Source organism: Bombina bombina, chromosome 4, assembly GCF_027579735.1.
Source record: "Bombina bombina isolate aBomBom1 chromosome 4, aBomBom1.pri, whole genome shotgun sequence".
NCBI classification, from domain to species: domain Eukaryota; kingdom Metazoa; phylum Chordata; class Amphibia; order Anura; family Bombinatoridae; genus Bombina; species Bombina bombina.
This window is the reverse complement of record NC_069502.1, coordinates 860,582,272-860,608,932: the sequence shown is the minus strand read 5'-3', so window position 1 is coordinate 860,608,932 and position 26,661 is coordinate 860,582,272. Positions and strand designations below refer to the sequence as shown.

Sequence of the window (26,661 nt, the reverse complement as noted above, 5' to 3'; positions counted from 1 at the left end):
AATCGGAATTCGAGGGACGCCATCTTGGATGACGTCACTTAAAGGAATATTCATTCGGCAAGTAGGCGTCGGTGAAGAAGGATGGATTCGCGACGGCTGCTTTGAAGATGGCTCCGCTCCGCTCCAGATGGATGAAGATTGAAGACGCCGCATGGATGAAGACTTCTATCGGATGGAAGACCTCTTCAGCGCCCCTTGGATGAAGACTTCTATCGGATGGAAGACATCTTCAGCGCCCCTTGGATGAAGACTTCGGCCCGGCTGGGTGAACATGACTCAAGGTAGGGAGATCTTCAGGGGGGTAGTGTTAGGTTTATTTAAGGGGGGTTTGGGTGGGTTAGAGTAGGGGTGTGTGGGTGGTGGGTTTTAATGTTGGGGGGGTTGTATTTTTTTTACAGGCAAAAGAGCTGATTACTTTTGGGGCATGCCCCGCAAAAAGCCCTTTTAAGGGCTGGTAAAAGAGCTGGTTACTTTGTAATGTAGTATAGGGTAGGGACTTTTATTATTATTATTTTTTTTAATTTTATTAGGGGTCTTAGATTAGGTGTAATTAGTTTAAAATTCTTGTAATCTTTTTTTATCTTCTGTAATTTAGTGTTTCTTTTTTTTGTATTTTAGTTAGTTTATTTAATTGTATTTAATTGTAGCTACTTGTAGTTAATTAATTTAATTTATTTAATGATAGTGTAGTGTTAGGTTTAATTGTAACTTAGGTTAGGATTTATTTTACAGGTCATTTTGGATTTATTTTAGCTAGGTGGTTATTAAATAGTTAATAACTATTTAATAACTATTGCACCTAGTTAAAATAAATACAAAGTTGCCTGTAAAATAAATATAAATCCTAAGATAGCTACAATGTAATTATTAATTGCATTGTAGCTATCTTAGGGTTTATTTTACAGGTAAGTATTTAGTTTTAAATAGGAATAATTTATTTAATGATAGTGTAGTGTTAGGTGTAATTGTAACTTAGGTTAGTTTTTATTTTACAGGTAAATTTGTCTTTATTTTATCTAGGTAGCTATTAAATAGTTAATAACTATTTAATAGCTATTGTACCTAGTTAAAATAAATTTAAATTTGCCTGTAAAATAAAAATAAATCCTTAAATAGCTACAATATAATTATTAGTTATATTGTAGCTATATTAGGGTTTATTTTATAGGTATTTAGTTTTAAATAGGATTAATTTAGTTAATAAGAGTAATTTTTATTTAGATTTATTAAAATAATATTTAAGTTAGACTTAGGGTTAGTGTTAGACTTAGGTTTAGGGGTTAATTAGTTTAATATAGATGGCGGCGGTATAGGGGGGCAGGATAGGGGTGAATAAATTAATTATAGGTGGCGACGGTGTAGGGGGGGCAGATTAGGGGTTAATAAGTTTAATATAGGTGGCGGCGGGGTCCGGGAGCGGCGGTTTAGGGGTTAAACAATTTATTTAGTTGCGGCGGGGTACGGGATCTGCAGGATAGGGGTTAATAAATTTATTATAGGTGGCGGCGGTATAGGGGGGCAGGATAGGGGTTAATAGGTATTATGTAGGTGGCGGCGGGGTCCGGGAGCGGCGGTTTAGGGGTTAACATATTTATTATAGTTGCTGCGTGGGTCCGGGAGCGGCGGTTTAGGGGTTAATAAGTTTATTAGATTGGCGGTGGGCTCCGGGAGTGGTGGTTTAGGGGTTAACATATTTATTATAGTTGCGGCGGGGTCTAGGAGCGGCGGTTTAGGGGTTAATAACTTTATTTAGTTGCGGGGGGCTCCGGTATAGGGGGTAGAACAGTATAGTATAGTTTGAGTGCTTAGTTACAGGGGTATCAATAAAGCTGTAGAAAAGCCGAAGAGCAGCGAGATCCAATGAGTGATAACTATCACAGTCCGCTGCTCATCGCCCCGTACTTGGTGCACGGCTTTTTGACAGTTTTTTGTTAACTTTGGCGAGCGTATTCAGGTCCACGGCGGCGATGTGAGGCAAGCTTAGGCGGGCGTATTGGGGCCGGCGAAGGCAGGTACGTACGGAGCTTGATAACTAGAGGCCCATGAATCCACCACCCTTTCTGTAAAAAAATGCTTCCTTAAATTTCTCCTGAATCTGCTACCCTCTAACTTAAGATTGTGACCCCTTGTTTTGGCATTTATTTTTTTGTGAAAAATGCTTTTAGCTTCTATTTTATTAAATCCCTTCATATATTTGAAGGTTTCTATCATGTCACCTCTTTCCCTTCTATCCTCTAAACTATACATATTTAGATCATAGAGTCTTTCTTTGTACGTTTTATATTTTAGACCATGTACCCTTTTAGTAGCCCTCCTTTGGACAGCTTCTAGTTTATTTATATCTTTCTGAAGATATGATCTCCAGAACTGTACACAGTATTCCAGATTTGGTCTAACTAATGATCTGTAAAGTGGCATAAGAACCTTGCTATGTCTGCTATTAAAACCTCTTCCAATGCAACCAAGCATTTGACTGGCCTTGCTGGCTGCACTGCGGCATTGTGTACCAAATTTTAAATCAGCTGAAATAATAATTCCCAAATCCCTTTCTTCTTTAATTACAGTCAGTAATGTACCATTGAGACTATAATTGGCCTTTAGGTTTTTGTATCCTATATGCATAATTTTGCTCTTGGTAATATTCAATTTCAGATCCCATTTATTTCACCAGTCCTCTAGTTTATTAATATCACAGTTCATTTGATCAACTCCTCCTGGAACATCTACCCTGTTACAAAGTTTTGTATCATCAGCAAACAAGCAAACCTTCCCCTTAAGCCCACTTCCAATATCACTTATGAACATGTTAAACAGAAGAGGCCCAAGAACTGACCCTTGGGGAACACCACTAGTAACTGCTGCCTCATTTGAATGTACTCCATTAATTGAAACCCTCTGTCGTCTATCTTTAAGCCATCATTCTACCCACTTAACAATCTTAGCATCTATTCCAAGGCAATACATTTTGTGAATAAGTTTGCTGTGTGGGACAGTGTCAAATGCTTTGCTAAAGTCTAGATATGCAACATCTACGGCTCCTCCCTGGTCTATTTTAGCTACATGGTCAAAGAAATCAATTAGATTAGTCAGGCATGATCTTCCAGCAGTGAAACCATGCTGTCCTTTGTCTTCTAAGTTGTTTGTCTGAATGAAAGATACAAGTCTTTCCTATAAAAGAGTTTCCATTAATTTCCCTGCAATTGAGGTCAAACTGACTGGCCTATAGTTAGCAGAATCTTCCCTACTACCCTTTTTATGAAGAGGGACTACATTGGCAATTTTCCAGTCTTTTGGAACAACTCCTGTTAGAAGTGACTGATTAAATAAATCAGCTAATGGAGTAGCTATTACGGATCAAAGTAATCTTAGAACCCTTGGATGAATATTATCTGGACCCACAGACTTATTAACTTTTATTTTTGATAAAGCCCTTGAAACCTCTTCCTCTGTAAAAAGAAAAGTACTACTCTCTTTCCCCTCTCCTCTCTTTTGCTCTCTGTCCCCCCTCTCTTTTGCTCTCTCTCCCTCCTCTCTTTTGCTCTCTCTCCCTCCTCTCTTTTGCTCTCTCTCTGCCCTCTCTTTTGATCTCTCTCTCTCCCCCCTCTCTTTTGCTCTCTCCCTCTCTTTTGCTCTCTCCCTCTCCCCTTTCTTTTGTTCTCTCCCTCCCCCCTCTCCTTTGCTCTCTCCCCTCTCTCTTTTGCTCTCTCTCTCTCCCCCCTCTCTTTTGCTCTCTCTCTCCCCTCTCTTTTGCTCTCTCTCTCTCTCTCCCCTCTCTTTTGCTCTCTCTCTCCCTCTCTTTTGCTCTCTCTCCCCCCTCTCTTTTGCTCTCTTTCCCTCTCTCTTTTGCTCTCTCTCCCCCTCTCTTTTGCTCTCTCTCCCCCTCTCTTTTGTTCTCTCTCCCCCTCTCTCTTTTGCTCTCTCTCCCCCTCTCTTTTGCTCTCTCTCCCCCTCTCTCTTGCTCTCTCTCCCCCTCTCTCTTGCTCTCTCTCCCCCTCTCTCTTGCTCTCTCTCCCCCTCTCTCTTGCTCTCTCCCCCTCTCTCTTGCTCTCTCTCCCCCTCTCTCTTGCTCTCTCTCCCCCTCTCTTTTGCACTCTCTCCCCTCTCTTTTGCTCTCTCTCCCCCTCTCTTTTGCTCTCTCTCCCCCTCTCTTTTGCTCTCTCTCCCCCTCTCTTTTGCTCTCTCTCCCCTCTCTTTTGTGCTCTCTCCCCTCTCTCTTTTGCTCTCTCTCCCCTCTCTCTTTTGCTCTCTCTCCCCTCTCTTTAGCTCTCTCTCTCCCTCTCTTTTGCTCTCTCTCCCCCTCTCTTTAGCTCTCTCTCCCCCTCACTTTTGCTCTCTCTCCCCTCTCTTTTGCTCTCTCCCCCCCCTCTCTTTTGCTCTCTCTCCCCCTTCTCTTTTGCTCTCTCCCTAAAATTACAGAAAATAAAAAAACGAAATTATAAAATTTTAAAAATTATACCTAATCTCTATGAAAAAAGACCCCCCAAAATAAAAACACCCCCTACTCTAAGAATAAACCACCAGTAGCCCTTAAAAAGGCTTTTTGCAGGGCATTGCCCCAAGATAAACAGCTCTTTTACATTAAAAATACACAGTAAAACCCCCACCCACCAAACCCCCCAAAATAAAAAAACTAACACTAAAAAACCTAAACTACCCATTGCCCTGAAAAGGGCATTTGTTGGGCATTGCCCTTAAGAGGGCATTTAGCTCTTTTACAAAATGCCCACCCTAGTCTAAATAAAAAAAAACCTAAGTCTAATCCCCAGGTTGGTACTGACTGTTCCTTAAAGGGCCACTGTAAGTAAATATTTTCTATGCCTGTTACTAACTAACTACCCCTATTTATCAATAGCATTTCATTAACATATCTCTACCGTATATCAGAAATCTTGTCTGCAAATTTAATTGTTTTCCAAACCCACTCCGTGGGTATCCTTTGCTCTGTACCAATCCGCTTACAATACCTAGGTTTCAAAATGGCGCTTTAAACACAAAGTTATTGGTTTAAGTATTTTGAACACACAGTGCTGAAAATAGTGGGCAGGGTAACGTGACATCATCGGCGAATAAAAGATATAACTTTTAGAACGTTATGAAACTTCGTTTTGGAGAAAATATAGGTCAGTAGGTTTTAATTAATGTTTATAAACTTTAATATGTTAGTTGTTTAGCTTAAAAATTATAACAGAAAGTAATCCTTTAAGTCCGGCGGAGAAGGTCCTGTCCCATGCGGTGAAGTCTTCTTTGAAGCGGCGACCTCTTCTTCTTCTTCCAGGAACATCCAGCACGGAGGGCGGAGCTGAAGACCCATGACCACGGAGCTGAAGACCGGCGACCCTGGAACTGAAGACCGGCGACCACAGAGCCATAGAGCATGGAGGATCCTCTTTTGATGATTTGAATAGCCAATAGAATTTCAGCAGCTCTCATCCTATTGGCTGATTTGAACAGCAAATAGGATTTGAGTAGCTCTCATCCTATTGGCTGTTTGAATTTGAAGAATCAAATCAGCCAATAGGAATTCAAAGGACGTCATCTTTAATCGCCTACCTTGAATTCACTATTTAGTATACGGTGGCGATCGTACGAAGAGGATACTCAACGCTCCATGACTCAGCGGTCGCTGGTCTTCAGTTCCAGGGTTGTCGGTCTTCAGTTCCAGGGTCGCTGGTCTTCAGCTCTGCCCTCCGCTTCGTGCCGGATGTTCCTGGAAGAAGAAAGAAGAGGTCGCCGCTTGGAAAAAGATTTCACCGCATGGGACAGGACCTTCTCCGCCGGACTTCAGAAACAGTGAGTAACAACCTGGGGGATAGACAGGTTTTACATTTTTTTTATTTTTTTTAAATTTTAGATTAGGGTGGGCATTTTGTAAAAAGAATAAATGCCCAACAAATGCCCTTTTCAGGCAATGGGTAGTTTAGGTTTTTTAATGTTAGGTTTTTTATTTTGGGAGGTTTGGTGGGTGGGGGCTTTTACTGTTAGGGGAGACTTTGTGTATTTTTAATGTAAAAGAGCTGTTTATCTTGGGGCAATGCCCTGCAAAAAGCCCTTTTAATGGCTACTGGTAGTTTATTTTTATAGTAGGGGGGTGTTTTTATTTTGGGGGGCTTTTTTATTTTCATATGGATTAGGTTTAATTTTGTAAACTTTGGTAATTTGTTTTTTTATGTTCTGTAATGTTAGCCTTTTTTATTTTTTGTAATCTTAAATTTTTTAAATTTTTTGTAACTAGTATTTTCTAGTTTAGTTCATTTGTTTTAATTTAGGGGGTGTTAGGTTAGGGGGCTTAGAAATTTAATTAGTTATTTGCGTTGTGGGTTTTAGCAGTTTAAGGGGTTAATAGGTTAATTAGGTTTATTGCGATGTGGGGGTTTTGCGGTTTAGGGGTTAATAGGTTTATTGTGATGTGGGGGTTTGCGGTTTAGGGGTTAATTATGTTTATTGCGATGTGGGTTTTTGCGGTTTAGGGGTTAACAGGGTAATTAGGTTTATTGCGATGTAGGTGGTTGACGGTTAAGGGATTAAAGGGTTAATGATTTTATTATTTTGCTATGTGTGGGTTTGCGGTGTAGCTGTTAACACTTCTTGTGTAAGGTTCGATTTTTTTTTGTTATACTTAGTGCGGGCAGTGTTTTTTTTTTTTAATACTTGATGCGGGCGGTTAGTTGTTCTGTGACCCCAAAATGTCGCTATTTATTCACTAATAAATTGCTGAAAAGAATTTTGTAGTGCTGAGGATTTTTCTCTCTTCATTGTGTATAGCTTGGGGACTTTGCAGTCTCCTCTAGTCCTGAGTGCACCCCTCCATTGCTGTGCTGTACCCACATACATCTTTCTGGAGGTGGTGACACAGTAATGAGGTACTAGTGAATTATATGGCCTTGTAGTATTATAAAGTAGTTGCTCACCATCCCAGAGTGTGTGAGGTTAAACTTTCTAAATAGTATAATATTTAAACCTGAGCTGCATAGTAAAATGTGTCAGCTCTGTAAAAGTCAGATAAATATAACTGTTATTTACATGACACAAAATGATATAAACCTGAGCTACTCACTAACGTGTGTCTGCTGTGTAACCATCTGATAAATATAACTGTTATTTACATGAGACAAACATGATATAAACCTGAACTACTCACTAACATGTGTCTGCTGTGTAACCATCTGATAATTATAACTGTTATTTACATGACACAAAATGATATAAACCTGAGATACTCACTAACCTGTGTCTGCTGTGTAACCATCTGATAAATATAACTGTTATTTACATGAGACAAATTATATAAACCTGAGCTACTCACTAACCTGTGTCTGCTGTGTAACCATCTGATACATAGAACTGTTATTTACATGACACAAAATGATATAAACCTGAGCTACTCACTAACTTGTGTCTGCTGTGTAACCATCTGATAAATATAACTGTTATTTACATGAGATAAAATGATATAAACCTGAGCTACTCATTAACCTGTGTCTGCTGTGTAACCATCTGATAAATATAACTTATTTACATGACACAAAATGATATAAACCTGAGCTACTCACTAACGTGTGTCTGCTGTGTAACCATCTGATAAATATAACTGTTATTTACATGACACAAAATGATATAAACCTGAGCTACTCACTAACCTGTGTCTGCTGTGTAACCATCTGATAAATATAACTGTTATTTACATGACACAAAATGATATAAACCTGAGCTACTCACTAACCTGTGTCTGCTGTGTAACCATCTGATAAATATAACTGTTATTTACATGACACAAAATGATATAAACCTGAGCTACTCACTAACATGTGTCTGCTGTGTAACCATCTGAAAAATATAACTGTTATTTACATGACACACAATGATATAAACCTGAGTCTCACTAACCAACCTGTGTCTGCTGTGTAACCATCTGATAAATATAACTGTTATTTACATGAAACAAAATTATATAAACCTGAGCTGCTCACTAACCTGTGTCTGCTGTGTAACCATCTGATAAATATAACTGCTATTTACATGTGACAAAATGATATAAACCAGAGCTACTTACTAACCTGTGTCTGCTGTGTAACCATCTGATAAATATAACTGTTATTTACATGACACAAAATGATATAAACCTGAGCTGCTCACTAACCTGTGTCTGCTGTGTAACCATCTGATAAATATAACTTATTTACATGAAACAAAATGATATAAACCTGAGCTACTCACTAATCTGTGTCTGCTGTGTAACCATCTGATAAACATAACTGTTAATTACATGAGACAAAATGATATAAACCTGAGCTACTCACTAACCTGTGTCTGCTGTGTAACCATCTGATAAATATAACTGTTATTTACATGACACCAAATGATATAAACCTGAGCTACTCACTAACATGTGTCTGCTTTGTAACCATCTGATAAATATAACTGTTATTTACATGACACACAATGATATAAACCTGAGCTACTCACTAACCTGTGTCTGCTGTGTAACCATCTGATAAATATAACTGTTATTTACATGACACCAAATGATATAAACCTGAGCTACTCACTAACATGTGTCTGCTGTGTAACCATCTGATAAATATAACTGTTATTTACATGAGACAAAATTATATAAACCTGAGCTACTCACTAACATGTGTCTGCTGTGTAACCATCTGATAAATATAACTTATTTACATGAGACAAAATGATATAAACCTGAGCTACTCACTAACCTGTGTCTGCTGTGTAACCATCTGATAAATATAACTTATTTACATGAGACAAAATGATATAAACCTGAGTCTCACTAACCTGTGCCTGCTGTGTAACCATCTGATAAATATAACTGTTATTTACATGACACAAAATGATATAAACTTGAGCTACTCACTAACGTGTGTCTGCTGTGTAACCATCTAATAAGTATAACGGTTATTTACATGACACACAATCATATAAACCTGAGTCTCACTAACCTGTGTCTACTGTGTAACCATCTGATATATATAACTGTTATTTACATGAGACAAAATGATATAAACCTGAGCTACTCACTAACCTGTGTCTGCTGTGTAACCATCTGATAAATATAACTGTTATTTACATGACACAAAATGATATAAACCTGAGCTGCTTACTAACCTGAGTCTGCTGTGTAACCATCTGATAAATATAACTTATTTACATGACACAAAATGATATAAACCTGAGCTACTCACTAACATGTGTCTGCTATGTAACCATCTGATAAACATAACTGTTATTTACATGACACCAAATGATATAAACCTGAGCTGCTCACTAACATGTGTCTGCTGTGTAACCATCTGATAAATATAACTTATTTACATGAGACAAAATGATATAAACCTGAGCTACTCACTAACATGTGTCTGCTGTGTAACCATCTGATAAATATAACTTATTTACATGAGACAAAATGATATAAACCTGAGCTACTCACTAACATGTGTCTGCTGTGTAACCATCTGATAAATATAACTGTTATTTACATGACACAAAATGATATAAACCTGAGCTACTCACTAACCTGTGTCTGTTGTGTAACCATCTGATAAATATAACTGTTATTTACATGACACAAAATGATATAAACATGAGCTACACACTAACCTGTGTCTGCTGTGTAACCATCTGATAAATATAACTGTTATTTACATGAGACAAAATTATATAAACCTGAGCTACTCACTAACATGTGTCTGCTGTGTAACCATCTGATAAATATAACTGTTATTTACATGAGACAAAATGATATAAACCTGAGCTACTCACTAAGCTGTGTCTGCTGTGTAACCATCTGATAAATATAACTGTTATTTACATGAGACAAAATATTAAAAACCTGAGTTACTCACTAACCTGTGTCTGCTGTGTAACCATCTGATAAATATAACTGTTATTTACATGTCACAAAATGATATAAACCTGAGCTACTCACTAACCTGTGTCTGCTGTGTAACCATCTGATAAATATAACTTATTTACATGAGACAAAATTATATAAACCTGAGCTACTCACTAACCTGTGTCTGCTGTGTAACCATCAGATAAATATAACTTATTTACATGAGACAAAATGATATAAACCTGAGCTACTCACTAACATGTGTCTGCTGTGTAACCATCTGATAAATATAACTGTTATTTACATGAGACAAAATGATATAAACCTGAACTACTCACTAACATGTGTCTGCTGTGTAACCATCTGATAAATATAACTTATTTACATGAGACAAAATGATATAAACCTGAGATACTCACTAACATGTGTCTGCTGTGTAACCATCTGATAAATATAACTGTTATTTACATGACACAAAATGATATAAACCTGAGCTAGTCACTAACCTGTGTCTGTTTTGTAACAATCTGATAAATATAACTGTTATTTACATGAGACAAAATAATATAAACCTGAGCTACTCACTAACCTGTGTCTGCTGTGTAACCATCTGATAAATATAACTGTTATTTACATGACACACAATGATATAAACCTGAGTCTCACTAACCTGTGTCTGCTGTGTAACCATCTGATAAATATAACTATTATTTACATGACACAAAATGATATAAACCTGAGCTACTCACTAACCTGTGTCTGCTGTGTAACCATCTGATAAATATAACTTATTTACATGAGACCAAATGATATAAACCTGAGCTACTCACTAACCTGTGTCTGCTGTGTAACCATCTGATAAATATAACTGTTATTTACATGACACAAAATTATATAAACCTGAGCTACTCACTAACCTGTGTCTGCTGTGTAACCATCTGATAAATATAACTGTTATTTACATGACACAAAATTATATAAACCTGAGCTACTCACTAACCTGTGTCTGCTGTGTAACCATCTGATAAATATAACTTATTTACATGAGACAAAATGATATAAACCTGAGCTACTCACTAACATGTGTCTGCTGTGTAACCATCTGATAAATATAACTGTTATTTACATGAGACAAAATGATATAAACCTGAGCTACTCACTAACATGTGTCTGCTGTGTAACCATCTGATAAATATAACTTATTTACATGAGACAAAATGATATAAACCTGAGCTACTCACTAACATGTGTCTGCTGTGTAACCATCTGATAAATATAACTGTTATTTACATGACATAAAATGATATAAACCTGAGCTACTCACTAACATGTGTCTGCTGTGTAACCATCTGATAAATATAACTTATTTACATGAGACAAAATTATATAAACCTGAGCTACTCACTAACATGTGTCTGCTGTGTAACCATCTGATAAATATAACTGTTATTTACATGACACAAAATGATATAAACCTGAGCTACTCACTAACCTGTGTCTGTTGTGTAACCATCTGATAAATATAACTGTTATTTACATGAGACAAAATAATAAAAACCTGAGTTACTCACTAACCTGTGTCTGCTGTGTAACCATCTGATAAATATAACTGTTATTTACATGACACAAAATGATATAAACCTGAGCTACTCACTAACCTGTGTCTGCTGTGTAACCATCTGATAAATATAACTTATTTACATGAGACAAAATGATATAAACCTGAGCTACTCACTAACATGTGTCTGCTGTGTAACCATCTGATAAATATAACTGTTATTTACGTGAGACAAAATGATATAAACCTGAGCTACTCACTAACATGTGTCTGCTGTGTAACCATCTGATAAATATAACTTATTTACATGACACAAAATGATATAAACCTGAGCTACTCACTAACCTGTGTATGCTGTGTAACCATCTGATAAATATAACTGTTATTTACATGACACACAATGATATAAACCTGAGCTACTCACTAACATGTGTCTGCTGTGTAACCATCTGATAAATATAACTGTTATTTACGTGAGACAAAATTATATAAACCTGAGCTACTCACTAACATGTGTCTGCTGTGTAACCATCTGATAAATATAACTTATTTACATGAGACAAAATGATATAAACCTGAGCTACTCACTAACATGTGTCTGCTGTGTAACCATCTGATAAATATAACTGTTATTTACATGACACAAAATGATATAAACCTGAGCTAGTCACTAACCTGTGTCTGTTGTGTAACAATCTGATAAATATAACTGTTATTTACATGAGACAAAATAATAAAAACCTGAGTTACTCACTAACCTGTGTCTGCTGTGTAACCATCTGATAAATATAACTGTTATTTACATGACACAAAATGATATAAACCTGAGCTACTCACTAACCTGTGTCTGCTGTGTAACCATCTGATAAATATAACTTATTTACATGAGACAAAATGATATAAACCTGAGCTACTCACTAACATGTGTCTGCTGTGTAACCATCTGATAAATATAACTGTTATTTACGTGAGACAAAATGATATAAACCTGAGCTACTCACTAACATGTGTCTGCTGTGTAACCATCTGATAAATATAACTTATTTACATGAGACAAAATGATATAAACCTGAGCTACTCACTAACCTGTGTCTGCTGTGTAGCCACCTGATAAATATAACTGTATTTACATGAGACAAAATGATATAAACCCGAGTCTCACTAACCTGTGTCTGCTGTGTAACCATCTGATAAATATAACTGTTATTTACATGACACAAAATGATATAAACCTGAGTCTTACTAACCTGTGTCTGCTGTGTAACCATCTGATAAATATAACTTATTTACATGAGACAAAATGATATAAACCTGAGCTACTCACTAACCTGTGTCTGCTGTGTAACCATCTGATAAATATAACTGTTATTTACATGACACAAAATTATATAAACCTGAGCTGCTCACTAACCTGAGTCTGCTGTGTAACCATCTGATAAATATAACTTATTTACATGACACAAAATTATATAAACCTGAGCTACTCACTAACATGTGTCTGCTATGTAACCATCTGATAAACATAACTGTTATTTACATGACACCAAATGATATAAACCTGAGCTGCTCACTAACATGTGTCTGCTGTGTAACCATCTGATAAATATAACTTATTTACATGAGACAAAATGATATAAACCTGAGCTACTCACTAACATGTGTCTGCTGTGTAACCATCTGATAAATATAACTTATTTACATGACACAAAATGATATAAACCTGAGCTACTCCCTAACCTGTGTCTGCTGTGTAACCATCTGATAAATATAACTGTTATTTACATGACACAAAATGATATAAACCTGAGCTACTCACTAACCTGTGTCTGTTGTGTAACCATCTGATAAATATAACTGTTATTCACATGAGACAAAATATTAAAAACCTGAGTTACTCACTAACCTGTGTCTGCTGTGTAACCATCTGATAAATATAACTGTTTTTAACATGTCACAAAATTATATAAACCTGAGCTACTCACTAACATGTGTCTGCTGTGTAACCATCTGATAAATATAACTGTTATTTACATGAGACAAAATGATATAAACCTGAGCTACTCACTAACATGTGTCTGCTGTGTAACCATCTAATAAATATAACTTATTTACATGAGACAAAATGATATAAACCTGAGATACTCACTAACATGTGTCTGCTGTGTAACCATCTGATAAATATAACTGTTATTTACATGACACAAAATGATATAAACCTGAGCTAGTCACTAACCTGTGTCTGTTGTGTAACAATCTGATAAATATAACTGTTATTTACATGAGACAAAATAATATAAACCTGAGCTACTCACTAACCTGTGTCTGCTGTGTAACCATCTGATAAATATAACTGTTATTTCATGACACAAAATGATATAAACCTGAGCTACTCACTAACCTGTGTCTGCTGTGTAACCATGTGATAAATATAACTTATTTACATGAGACCAAATGATATAAACCTGAGCTACTCACTAACCTGTGTCTGCTGTGTAACCATCTGATAAATATAACTTATTTACATGAGACCAAATGATATAAACCTGAGCTACTCACTAACATGTGTCTGCTGTGTAACCATCTGATAAATATAACTGTTATTTACATGAGACAAAATTATATAAACCTGAGCTACTCACTAACATGTGTCTGCTGTGTAACCATCTGATAAATATAACTTATTTACATGAGACAAAATGATATAAACCTGAGCTACTCACTAACGTGTGTCTGCTGTGTAACCATCTAATAAGTATAACGGTTATTTACATGACACACAATGATATAAACCTGAGTCTCACTAACCTGTGTCTGCTGTGTAACCATCTGATATATATAACTGTTATTTACATGAGACAAAATGATATAAACCTGAGCTGCTCACTAACCTGAGTCTGCTGTGTAACCATCTGATAAATATAACTTATTTACATGACACAAAATTATATAAACCTGAGCTACTCACTAACATGTGTCTGCTGTGTAACCATCTGATAAACATAACTGTTATTTACAGGACACCAAATGATATAAACCTGAGCTGCTCACTAATATGTGTCTGCTGTGTAACCATCTGATAAATATAACTTATTTACATTAGACAAAATGATATAAACCTGAGCTACTCACAAACCTGTGTCTGCTGTGTAACCATCTGATAAATATAACTTATTTACATGAGACAAAATGATATAAACCTGAGCTACTCACTAACATGTGTCTGCTGTGTAAACATCTGATAAATATAACTTATTTACATGAGACAAAATTATATAAACCTGAGCTACTCACTAACATGTGTCTGCTGTGTAACCATCTGATAAATATAACTGTTATTTACATGACACAAAATGATATAAACCTGAGCTACTCACTAACCTGTGTCTGTTGTGTAACCATCTGATAAATATAACTGTTATTTACATGAGACAAAATAATAAAAACCAGAGTTACTCACTAACCTGTGTCTGCTGTGTAACCATCTGATAAATATAACTGTTATTTACATGACACAAAATGATATAAACCTGAGCTACTCACTAACATGTGTCTGCTGTGTAACCATCTGATAAATATAACTGTTATTTACATGAGACAAAATTATATAAACCTGAGCTACTCACTAACATGTGTCTGCTGTGTAACCATCTGATAAATATAACTTATTTACATGAGACAAAATGATATAAACCTGAGCTACTCACTAACGTGTGTCTGCTGTGTAACCATCTAATAAGTATAACGGTTATTTACATGACACACAATGATATAAACCTGAGTCTCACTAACCTGTGTCTGCTGTGTAACCATCTGATATATATAACTGTTATTTACATGAGACAAAATGATATAAACCTGAGCTGCTCACTAACCTGAGTCTGCTGTGTAACCATCTGATAAATATAACTTATTTACATGACACAAAATTATATAAACCTGAGCTACTCACTAACATGTGTCTGCTGTGTAACCATCTGATAAACATAACTGTTATTTACAGGACACCAAATGATATAAACCTGAGCTGCTCACTAATATGTGTCTGCTGTGTAACCATCTGATAAATATAACTTATTTACATTAGACAAAATGATATAAACCTGAGCTACTCACAAACCTGTGTCTGCTGTGTAACCATCTGATAAATATAACTTATTTACATGACACAAAATGATATAAACCTGAGCTACTCACTAACATGTGTCTGCTGTGTAACCATCTGATAAATATAACTGTTATTTACATGAGACAAAATTATATAAACCTGAGCTACTCACTAACATGTGTCTGCTGTGTAACCATCTGATAAATATAACTTATTTACATGAGACAAAATGATATAAACCTGAGCTACTCACTAACGTGTGTCTGCTGTGTAACCATCTAATAAGTATAACGGTTATTTACATGACACACAATGATATAAACCTGAGTCTCACTAACCTGTGTCTGCTGTGTAACCATCTGATATATATAACTGTTATTTACATGAGACAAAATGATATAAACCTGAGCTACTCACTAACATGTGTCTGCTGTGTAAACATCTGATAAATATAACTTATTTACATGAGACAAAATTATATAAACCTGAGCTACTCACTAACATGTGTCTGCTGTGTAACCATCTGATAAATATAACTGTTATTTACATGACACAAAATGATATAAACCTGAGCTACTCACTAACCTGTGTCTGTTGTGTAACCATCTGATAAATATAACTGTTATTTACATGAGACAAAATAATAAAAACCTGAGTTACTCACTAACCTGTGTCTGCTGTGTAACCATCTGATAAATATAACTGTTATTTACATGACACAAAATGATATAAACCTGAGCTACTCACTAACCTGTGTCTGCTGTGTAACCATCTGATAAATATAACTTATTTACATGAGACAAAATGATATAAACCTGAGCTACTCACTAACATGTGTCTGCTGTGTAACCATCTGATAAATATAACTGTTATTTACATGAGACAAAATTATATAAACCTGAGCTACTCACTAACATGTGTCTGCTGTGTAACCCTCTGATAAATATAACTTATTTACATGAGACAAAATGATATAAACCTGAGCTACTCACTAACATGTGTCTGCTGTGTAACCATCTGTTAAATATAACTTATTTACATGAGACAAAATGATATAAACCTGAGCTACTCAGTAACATGTGTCTGCTGTGTAACCATCTGATAAATATAACTTATTTACATGAGACAAAATGATATAAACCTGAGCTACTCACTAACCTGTGTCTGCTGTGTAGCCACCTGATAAATATAACTTATTTACATGAGACAAAATTATATAAACCTGAGCTACTCACTAACATGTGTCTGCTGTGTAACCATCTGATAAATATAACTGTTATTTACATGAGACAAAATGATATAAACCTGAGCTACTCACTAACCTGTGTCTGCTCTGTAACCATCTGATAAATATAACTGTAATTTACATGAGACAAAATGATATAAACCTGAGTCTCACTAACCTGTGTCTGCTGTGTAACCATCTGATAAATATAACTGTTATTTACATGACACAAAATGATATAAACCTGAGTCTCACTAACCTGTGTCTGCTGTGTAACCATCTGATAAATATAACTTATTTACATGACACAAAATGATATAAACCTGAGCTACTCACTAACCTGTGTCTGCTGTGTAACCATCTGATAAATATAACTGTTATTTACATGACACAAAATGATATAAACCTGAGTCTCACTAACCTGTGTCTGCTGTGTAACCATCTGATAAATATAACTTATTTACATGACACAAAATGATATAAACCTGAGCTACTCACTAACCTGTGTCTGCTGTGTAACCATCTGATAAATATAACTGTTATTTACATGACACAAAATTATATAAACCTGAGTCTCACTAACATGTGTCTGCTGTGTAACCATCTGATAAATATAACTGTTATTTACATGAGACAAAATGATATAAACCTGAGCTACTCACTAACCTGTGTCTGCTGTGTAACCATCTGATAAATATAACTGTTATTTACATGAGATAAAATGATATAAACCTGAGCTACTCACTAACATGTGTCTGCTGTGTAACCATCTGATAAATATAACTGTTATTTACAGGATACAAAATGATATAAACCTGAGTTACTCACTAACTTGTGTCTGCTGTGTAACCATCTGATAAATATAACTGTTATTTACATGAGACAAAATTATATAAACCTGAGCTACTCACTAACCTGTGTCTGGTGTGTAACCATCTGATAAATATAATTGTTATTTACATGAGACAAAATTATATAAACCTGAGCTACTCACTAATCTGTGTCTGCTGTGTAACCATCTGATAAATATAACTGTTATTTACATGAGACAAAATGATATAAACCTGAGTCTCACTAACCTGTGTCTGCTGTGTAACCATCTGATAAATATAACCGTTATTTACATGAGACAAAATTATATAAACCTGAGCTACTCACTAACCTGTGTCTGCTGTGTAACCATCTGATAAATATAACTGTTATTTACATGACACAAAATGATATAAACCTGAGCTACTCACTAACCTGTGTCTGCTGTGTAACCATCTGATAAATATAACTGTTATTTACATGACACAAAATTATATAAACCTCAGTCTCACTAACCTGTGTCTGCTGTGTAACATGACACAAAATGTCACAATCACAAAATCTCCCCTTTACTTAATAAAGGTTAATCACCTGTAGCCGTATTTATAGGAACTTCCTCCTCCTCAGTCTTCACCTGATAACACAAATATGGTTCTCCTCTGTGCTCAACCGCTGAGCCATCTGAAGGCTTCATATCCATATGACCTGTATGGTGAGGATACACGTTTGTGTGTAAGTAGTTTGTACTCTACACTTCAGAAACAACATATGCGCATACTCACCTGTAACACACAAGCACAAGACACACAACATACATGTACACTTACCTGTAACTCCCATGCATCAGAAACAACACACATGCACATTTACATATAACATGCAAACACACTGACATGCAACCAATGTAAATCAGACACAACACATATGCACATTTACATATAGCATACAAACACACTGACATGCAACCAGTGCAAATCAGACACAACACACACGCACATTTACATATAGCATACAAACACACTGACATGCAACCAGTGTAAATCAGACACAACACAAACGCACATTTACATATAGCATACAAACACACTGACATGCAACCAGTGGTAATCAGACACAACACATATGCACATTTACATATAGCATACAAACACACTGACATGCAAACAGTGTAAATCACATACAACACACATGCACATTTACATATAGCACACAAACACACTGACATGCAACCAGTGTAAATCACATACAACACACATGCACATTTACATATAGCATACAAACACACTGACATGCAACCAGTGCAAATCAGACACAACACACACGCACATTTACATATAGCATACAAACACACTGACATGCAACCAGTGTAAATCAGACACAACACAAACGCACATTTACATATAGCATACAAACACACTGACATGCAACCAGTGGTAATCAGACACAACACATATGCACATTTACATATAGCATACAAACACACTGACATGCAAACAGTGTAAATCACATACAACACACATGCACATTTACATATAGCATACAAACACACTGACATGCAACCAGTGTAAATCAGACACAACACATATGCACATTTACATATAGCATACAAACACACTGACATGCAACCAGTGTAAATCAGACACAACACACATGCACATTTACATATAGCATACAAACACACTGACATACAACCAGTGTAAATCACACACAACACACATGCACATTTACATATAGCACACAAACACACTGACATGCAACCAGTGTAAATCACACACAACACACATGCACATTTACATATAGCATACAAACACACTGACATGCAAACAGTGTAAATCAGACACAACACATATGCACATTTATATATAGCATACAAACACACTGACATGCAACCAGTGTAAATCAGACACAAGACATATGCACGCTCACCTGCACACTCCCCTATAACACAAGAATCATAGACACATACAGTAACATATAACTGTTATTTACAAGAGATAAAATGTCACCATCACAGAATCTTCCAATATGCGCTAATCACCTGTAGCTGTATTTATAGGAACTTCATCTTCCTCAGTCTTCACCTGATCACACACATACGGTTCTCCTCTATGCTCAACTGCTGAGCCAGCTGAAGATGTCACATCCATATAGTCTATAAAGAGAGAATAGTTGTTAAACATAAAATTATGTCAAACTACTATATACAAAGGGCCAAATTATAAATGTGGAGCACAAACATTTGTGCGTGAGCGATAAGGGGTTTATCGCGTTGTTTGCGCTCGTCGGGCTTATCGCTGGCATTACGAGTTAAAAGTAAACTTGTTCGCTTGAGCATCATCACGATTTATGCTAGAATGATTACCGCAACATCAGAGCTCTGGTTAACTGTTTCGCTAAATAAAAAAGTTGCACATAACACATAAAAAATACATAAAGTATAGTTGCACTCATAATAACACAATCTAATAAAAATGATTTTTAAAAAAGTATTTGCACACAAAAGTTATAAAGGCTCAAAGATAGAAGGTCTCAGGCAGGCAAAAGGCTTTAATAGATACATACATATACATCTCTAAAAATGTGTATGTATGTAAATATGTTTATATATGAATTGTGTACATATGTATTTACAGACATATATAAACACATAAATACATATGTACACATATATAGACATATATATAAATGCATTGGAGCCCTTCGCCGTTAAGTAGATGAAAACATGAAAAAGCATATTTATGCAATATTCAAACCTAATAAAGTGTTATGCTGTGTATTTACTGTACATATTTAACAACCCAATGTTCTGCACATAGCAGAATATGTTCTATGTATTTCTAAATAGATATTCCTAAATACTGTATATATCTGTATATAACTATTCCTATATATATATATATATATATATATATATATATATATATATATATATATATATATATGCAAAAGTCCAGCACTCACTTGTAATTATAATCTGGGGTGCATCCTAAGTATATCCATAAAACAATCAGAGAGAGAGAACTCACCGTGTTAGAAAGTCCAACTTGTCACTCCCCGAAAACGTTTACATGCCTAAATAATTTGGACTTTCTAACACGGCGAGTGCTCTCTCTCTGATTGTTTTATGGATATACTTGGGGTGTACCCCGGATTATAATTACAAGTGAGTGCTGGACATTTGTCTCTCTCTCTCTCTCTCTCCCCCCTCTCTCTCTCTCTCCCCCCCCCTCTCTCTCTCTACAAATACACTGTATATATATATATATATATATATATATATATAAAAATAAAAATATAGATATATACTGTACAAAAAAAATCATGAGATATATCTAGAAATATTTATTTATGAATAATTAGAACATATTCTGTTATGTGAAGAACACTGGAATGTGAAATATTCATATTTTCATGTCTGTTAGCGCAAATGAGAATATGTGATTGGAATTGTGCGAGAGTGGATTGTTATCTTTTTTCCCCCCATTTTTTTTCTCCATTCACTTCTATGGGAAATACAAGAACGCGCAGATGATATTATAACTTCGAGTTTTTGCACTCATCGGGTAAGCGCACAAGCGAAAACAGTTTACTTTCAACTCATATTATGAGCGCAACCCAACACGCGCAAAAAGCTTATTTCTAGCGCAAATAAGGCTTGAGCGGAAGCGTTGTAATATGGCGCACTAATTAGCAACAACTTACTGATCCTCATATAGTATCTTACAAAGCACTTTCTGCGCATTTACCTAAACATGACAATATATCTGACACCTGTTATATGTCTCGTGCTTGCTGTCAGCGTCCCATCATGCACAGCTGCATTAGTCATCTGCAATTCCGATTTTACTTTTTTATATCAGGACTTGACAAGTTTAAAGGGATATTAAACCCAATTTTTTTCTTTCATGATTCAGATAGAGCATACAATTGTAAGCAACTTTCTAATTTACTCCTATTATCAATTTTCTTCTTCTTCGTTCTCTTGGTATCTTTATTTGAAAAGCAGAAGTAATGTAAGCTTAGGAGCCTGCCCATTTTTGGTTCAGCACCTGGGTAGCGCTTGCTGATTGGGGGCTACATTTAGTGTGACGGTTCTTAGTGTATTGCACATGTATGATGCTACCTAGTTTATAGCACAAATGTGATGGTCCCAAGTGTACTGCACACGTGTAATGGCCCCCTGTGTACTGCACACGTGTGATGGTTCCTAGCATACTTCACGCGTGTAATGGCCCCTAGTGTACTGCACACGTGTGATGGTCCCTAATGGATTGCACAAGTGTGATGGTCCCTAGTGTACTGCACAAGTGTGATGGTCCCTAGTGTACTGCACAGGTGTGATGGTCCCTAGTGTATTTCACATGTGTGATGGTCCCTAGTGTACTGTACATGTGTGATGGTCCCTAGTGTACTGTACAAGTGTGATGGTCCCTAGTGTACTGCACAAGTGTGATGGTCCCTAGTGTACAGCAGAAGTGTGATGGTCCCTAGTGTACAGCAGAAGTGTGATGGTCCCTAGTGTACAGCAGAAGTGTGATGGTCCCTAGTGTACAGCAGAAGTGTGATGGTCCCTAGTGTACTGTACAAGTGTGATGGTCCCTAGTGTACAGCACAAGTGTGATGGTACCTAGTGTACTGTACAAGTGTGATGGTCCCTAGTGTATTGCACAAGTGTGATGGTCCCTAGTGTATTGCACAAGTGTGATGGTCCCTAGTGTACAGCAGAAGTGTGATGGTCCCTAGTGTACAGCAGAAGTGTGATGGTCCCTAGTGTACAGCAGAAGTGTGATGGTCCCTAGTGTACTGTACAAGTGTGATGGTCCCTAGTGTACTGTACAAGTGTGATGGTCCCTAGTGTACTGTACAAGTGTGATGGTCCCTAGTGTACTGCACAAGTGTGATGGTCCCTAGTGTACAGCACAAGTGTGATGGTACCTAGTGTACTGTACAAGTGTGATGGTCCCTAGTGTATTGCACAAGTGTGATGGTCCCTAGTGTATTGCACAAGTGTGATGGTCCCTAGTGTATTGCACAAGTGTGATGGTCCCTAGTGTACTGCACAAGTGTGATGGTCCCTAGTGTACTGCACAAGTGTGATGGTCCCTAGTGTACTGCACAAGTGTGATGATCCCTAGTGTACTGTACAAGTGTGATGGTCCCTAGTGTACTGTACAAGTGTGATGGTCCCTAGTGTATTGCACAAGTGTGATGGTCCCTAGTGTACTGTACAAGTGTGATGATCCCTAGTGTACTGTACAAGTGTGATGGTCCCTAGTGTACTGTACAAGTGTGATGGTCCCTAGTGTAATGCACAAGTGTGATGGTCCCTAGTGTAATGCACAAGTGTGATGGTCCCTAGTGTACTGCACAAGTGTGATGATCCCTAGTGTACAGCAGAAGTGTGATGGTCCCTAGTGTACAGCAGAAGTGTGATGGTCCCTAGTGTACAGCAGAAGTGTGATGGTCCCTAGTGTACAGCAGAAGTGTGATGGTCCCTAGTGTACAGCAGAAGTGTGATGGTCCCTAGTGTACAGCAGAAGTGTGATGGTCCCTAGTGTACTGTACAAGTGTGATGGTCCCTAGTGTACAGCACAAGTGTGATGGTACCTAGTGTACTGTACAAGTGTGATGGTCCCTAGTGTATTGCACAAGTGTGATGGTCCCTAGTGTATTGCACAAGTGTGATGGTCCCTAGTGTACTGTACAAGTGTGATGGTCCCTAGTGTACTGCACAAGTGTGATGGTCCCTAGTGTACTGCACAAGTGTGATGATCCCTAGTGTACTGTACAAGTGTGATGGTCCCTAGTGTACTGTACAAGTGTGATGGTCCCTAGTGTATTGCACAAGTGTGATGGTCCCTAGTGTATTGCACAAGTGTGATGGTCCCTAGTGTACTGTACAAGTGTGATGATCCCTAGTGTACTGTACAAGTGTGATGGTCCCTAGTGTACTGTACAAGTGTGATGGTCCCTAGTGTAATGCACAAGTGTGATGGTCCCTAGTGTACTGCACAAGTGTGATGGTCCCTAGTGTACTGCACAAGTGTGATGGTCCCTAGTGTACAGCAGAAGTGTGATGGTCCCTAGTGTACAGCAGAAGTGTGATGGTCCCTAGTGTACTGTACAAGTGTGATGGTCCCTAGTGTACAGCACAAGTGTGATGGTACCTAGTGTACTGTACAAGTGTGATGGTCCCTAGTGTATTGCACAAGTGTGATGGTCCCTAGTGTATTGCACAAGTGTGATGGTCCCTAGTGTACTGTACAAGTGTGATGGTCCCTAGTGTACTGCACAAGTGTGATGGTCCCTAGTGTACTGCACAAGTGTGATGATCCCTAGTGTACTGTACAAGTGTGATGGTCCCTAGTGTACTGTACAAGTGTGATGGTCCCTAGTGTATTGCACAAGTGTGATGGTCCCTAGTGTACTGTACAAGTGTGATGATCCCTAGTGTACTGTACAAGTGTGATGGTCCCTAGTGTACTGTACAAGTGTGATGATCCCTAGTGTACTGTACAAGTGTGATGGTCCCTAGTGTACTGTACAAGTGTGATGGTCCCTAGTGTAATGCACAAGTGTGATGGTCCCTAGTGTACTGCACAAGTGTGATGATCCCTAGTGTACTGTACAAGTGTGATGGTCCCTAGTGTACTGTACAAGTGTGATGGTCCCTAGTGTACTGTACAAGTGTGATGGTCCCTAGTGTACTGTACAAGTGTGATGGTCCCTAGTGTATTGCACAAGTGTGATGGTCCCTAGTGTACTGTACAAGTGTGATGATCCCTAGTGTATTGCACAAGTGTGATGGTCCCTAGTGTATTGCACAAGTGTGATGGTCCCTAGTGTACTGTACATGTGTGATGATCCCTAGTGTATTGCACAAGTGTGATGGTCCCTAGTGTACTGTACAAGTGTGATGGTCCCTAGTGTATTGCACAAGTGTGATGGTCCCTAGTGTACTGCACAAGTGTGATGGTCCCTAGTGTACTGCACAAGTGTGATGGTCCCTAGTGTATTGCACAAGTGTGATGGTCCCTAGTGTATTGCACAAGTGTGATGGTCCCTAGTGTATTGCACAAGTGTGATGGTCCCTAGTGTATTGCACAAGTGTGATGGTCCCTAGTGTATTGCACAAGTGTGATGGTCCCTAGTGTATTGCACAAGTGTGATGGTCCCTAGTGTATTGCACAAGTGTGATGGTCCCTAGTGTATTGCACAAGTGTGATGGTCCCTAGTGTACTGCACAAGTGTGATGGTCCCTAGTGTACTGCACAAGTGTGATGGTCCCTAATGTATTGCACAAGTGTGATGGTCCCTAGTGTATTGCACAAGTGTGATGGTCCCTAGTGTATTGTACAAGTGTGATGGTCCCTAGTGTACTGTACAAGTGTGATGGTCCCTAGTGTACTGCACAAGTGTGATGTTCCCTAGTATATTGCACAAGTGTGATGGTCCCTAGTGTATTTCACAAGTGTGATGGTCCCTAGTGTACTGCACAAGTGTGATGGTCCCTAGTATATTGCACAAGTGTGATGGTCCCTAGTGTACTGCACAAGTGTGATGGTCCCTAGTATATTGCACAAGTGTGATGGTCCCTAGTGTATTTCACAAGTGTGATGGTCCCTAGTGTACTGTACAAGTGTGATGGTCCCTAGTGTACTGCACAAGTGTGATGGTCCCTAGTGTACAGCAGAAGTGTGATGGTCCCTAGTGTATTGTACAAGTGTGATGGTCCCTAGTGTACTGCACATGTGTGATGGTCCCTAGTGTACTGTACATGTGTGATGGTCCCTAGTGCACTGCACATGTGTGATGGTCCCTAGTGCACTGTACAAGTGTGATGGTCCCTAGTTTACTGCACAGGTGTGATGGTCCCTAATATATTGCACAAGTGTGATGGTCCCTAGTGTATTTCACAAGTGTGATGGTCCCTAGTGTACTGCACAAGTGTGATGGTCCCTAGTGTACTGCACAAGTGTGATGGTCCCTAGTGTACTGCACAAGTGTGATGGTCCCTAGTGTACTGCACAAGTGTGATGGTCCCTAGTTTACTGCACAGGTGTGATGGTCCCTAATATATTGCACAAGTGTGATGGTCCCTAGTGTATTTCACAAGTGTGATGGTCCCTAGTGTACTGCACAAGTGTGATGGTCCCTAGTGTACTGCACAAGTGTGATGGTCCCTAGCATATTGCACAAGTGTGATGGTCCCTAGTGTACTGCACAAGTGTGATGGTCCCTAGTATATTGCACAAGTGTGATGGTCCCTAGTGTATTTCACAAGTGTGATGGTCCCTAGTGTACTGCACAAGTGTGATGGTCCCTAGTGTACTGTACAAGTGTGATGGTCCCTAGTGTACTGCACAAGTGTGATGGTCCCTAGTGTACTGCACAAGTGTGATGGTCACTAGTGTACTGTACAACTGTGATGTCCCTAGTGTATTGCACAAGTGTGATGGTCCCTAGTGTACTGTACAAGTGTGATGGTCCCTAGTGTATTGCACAAGTGTGATGGTCCCTAGTGTACTGCACAAGTGTGATGGTCCCTAGTATATTGCACAAGTGTGATGGTCCCTAGTGTATTGCACAAGTGTGATGGTCCCTAGTGTATTGCACAAGTGTGATGGTCCCTAGTATATTGCACAAGTGTGATGGTCCCTAGTGTACTGTACAAGTGTGATGGTCCCTAGTGTACTGTACAAGTGTGATGGTCACTAGTGTATTGCACAAGTGTGATGGTCCCTAGTGTACTGCACAAGTGTGATGGTCCCTAGTGTATTGCACAAGTGTGATGGTCCCTAGTGTATTGCACAAGTGTGATGGTCCCTAGTGTATTGCACAAGTGTGATGGTCACTAGTGTATTGCACAAGTGTGATGGTCACTAGTGTACTGTACAAGTGTGATGGTCCCTAGTGTACTGCACAAGTGTGATGGTCCCTAGTGTATTGCACAAGTGTGATGGTCACTAGTGTACTGTACAAGTGTGATGGTCACTAGTGTACTGTACAAGTGTGATGGTCCCTAGTGTATTGCACAAGTGTGATGGTCACTAGTGTACTGTACAAGTGTGATGGTCCATAGTGTATTGCACAAGTGTGGTGGTCACTAGTGT

General features: G+C 37.8%; 2 protein-coding genes across 2 annotated transcripts in view; one reads left to right on the top strand and one right to left on the bottom strand.

The window, feature by feature from the left end:
* LOC128657999 (uncharacterized) overlaps window positions 1–26,661 on the top strand; it is a 302,915-nt gene that overhangs the window by 193,607 nt on the left and 82,647 nt on the right. The window lies entirely within an intron of this gene.
* The window catches only part of LOC128657320 (zinc finger protein 154-like), a 71,420-nt gene that overhangs the window by 34,211 nt on the left and 10,548 nt on the right, over window positions 1–26,661 (bottom strand). Inside the window, exons 2-3 of the mRNA XM_053711619.1 lie at window positions 19,587–19,700; window positions 18,140–18,253 (exon numbers count right to left, since the gene is read on the bottom strand). Coding sequence (XP_053567594.1) covers window positions 18,140–18,253; window positions 19,587–19,695 — 223 coding nt within the window. The 5' untranslated portion in view covers window positions 19,696–19,700. The remainder of the gene's footprint in view (window positions 1–18,139; window positions 18,254–19,586; window positions 19,701–26,661) is intronic.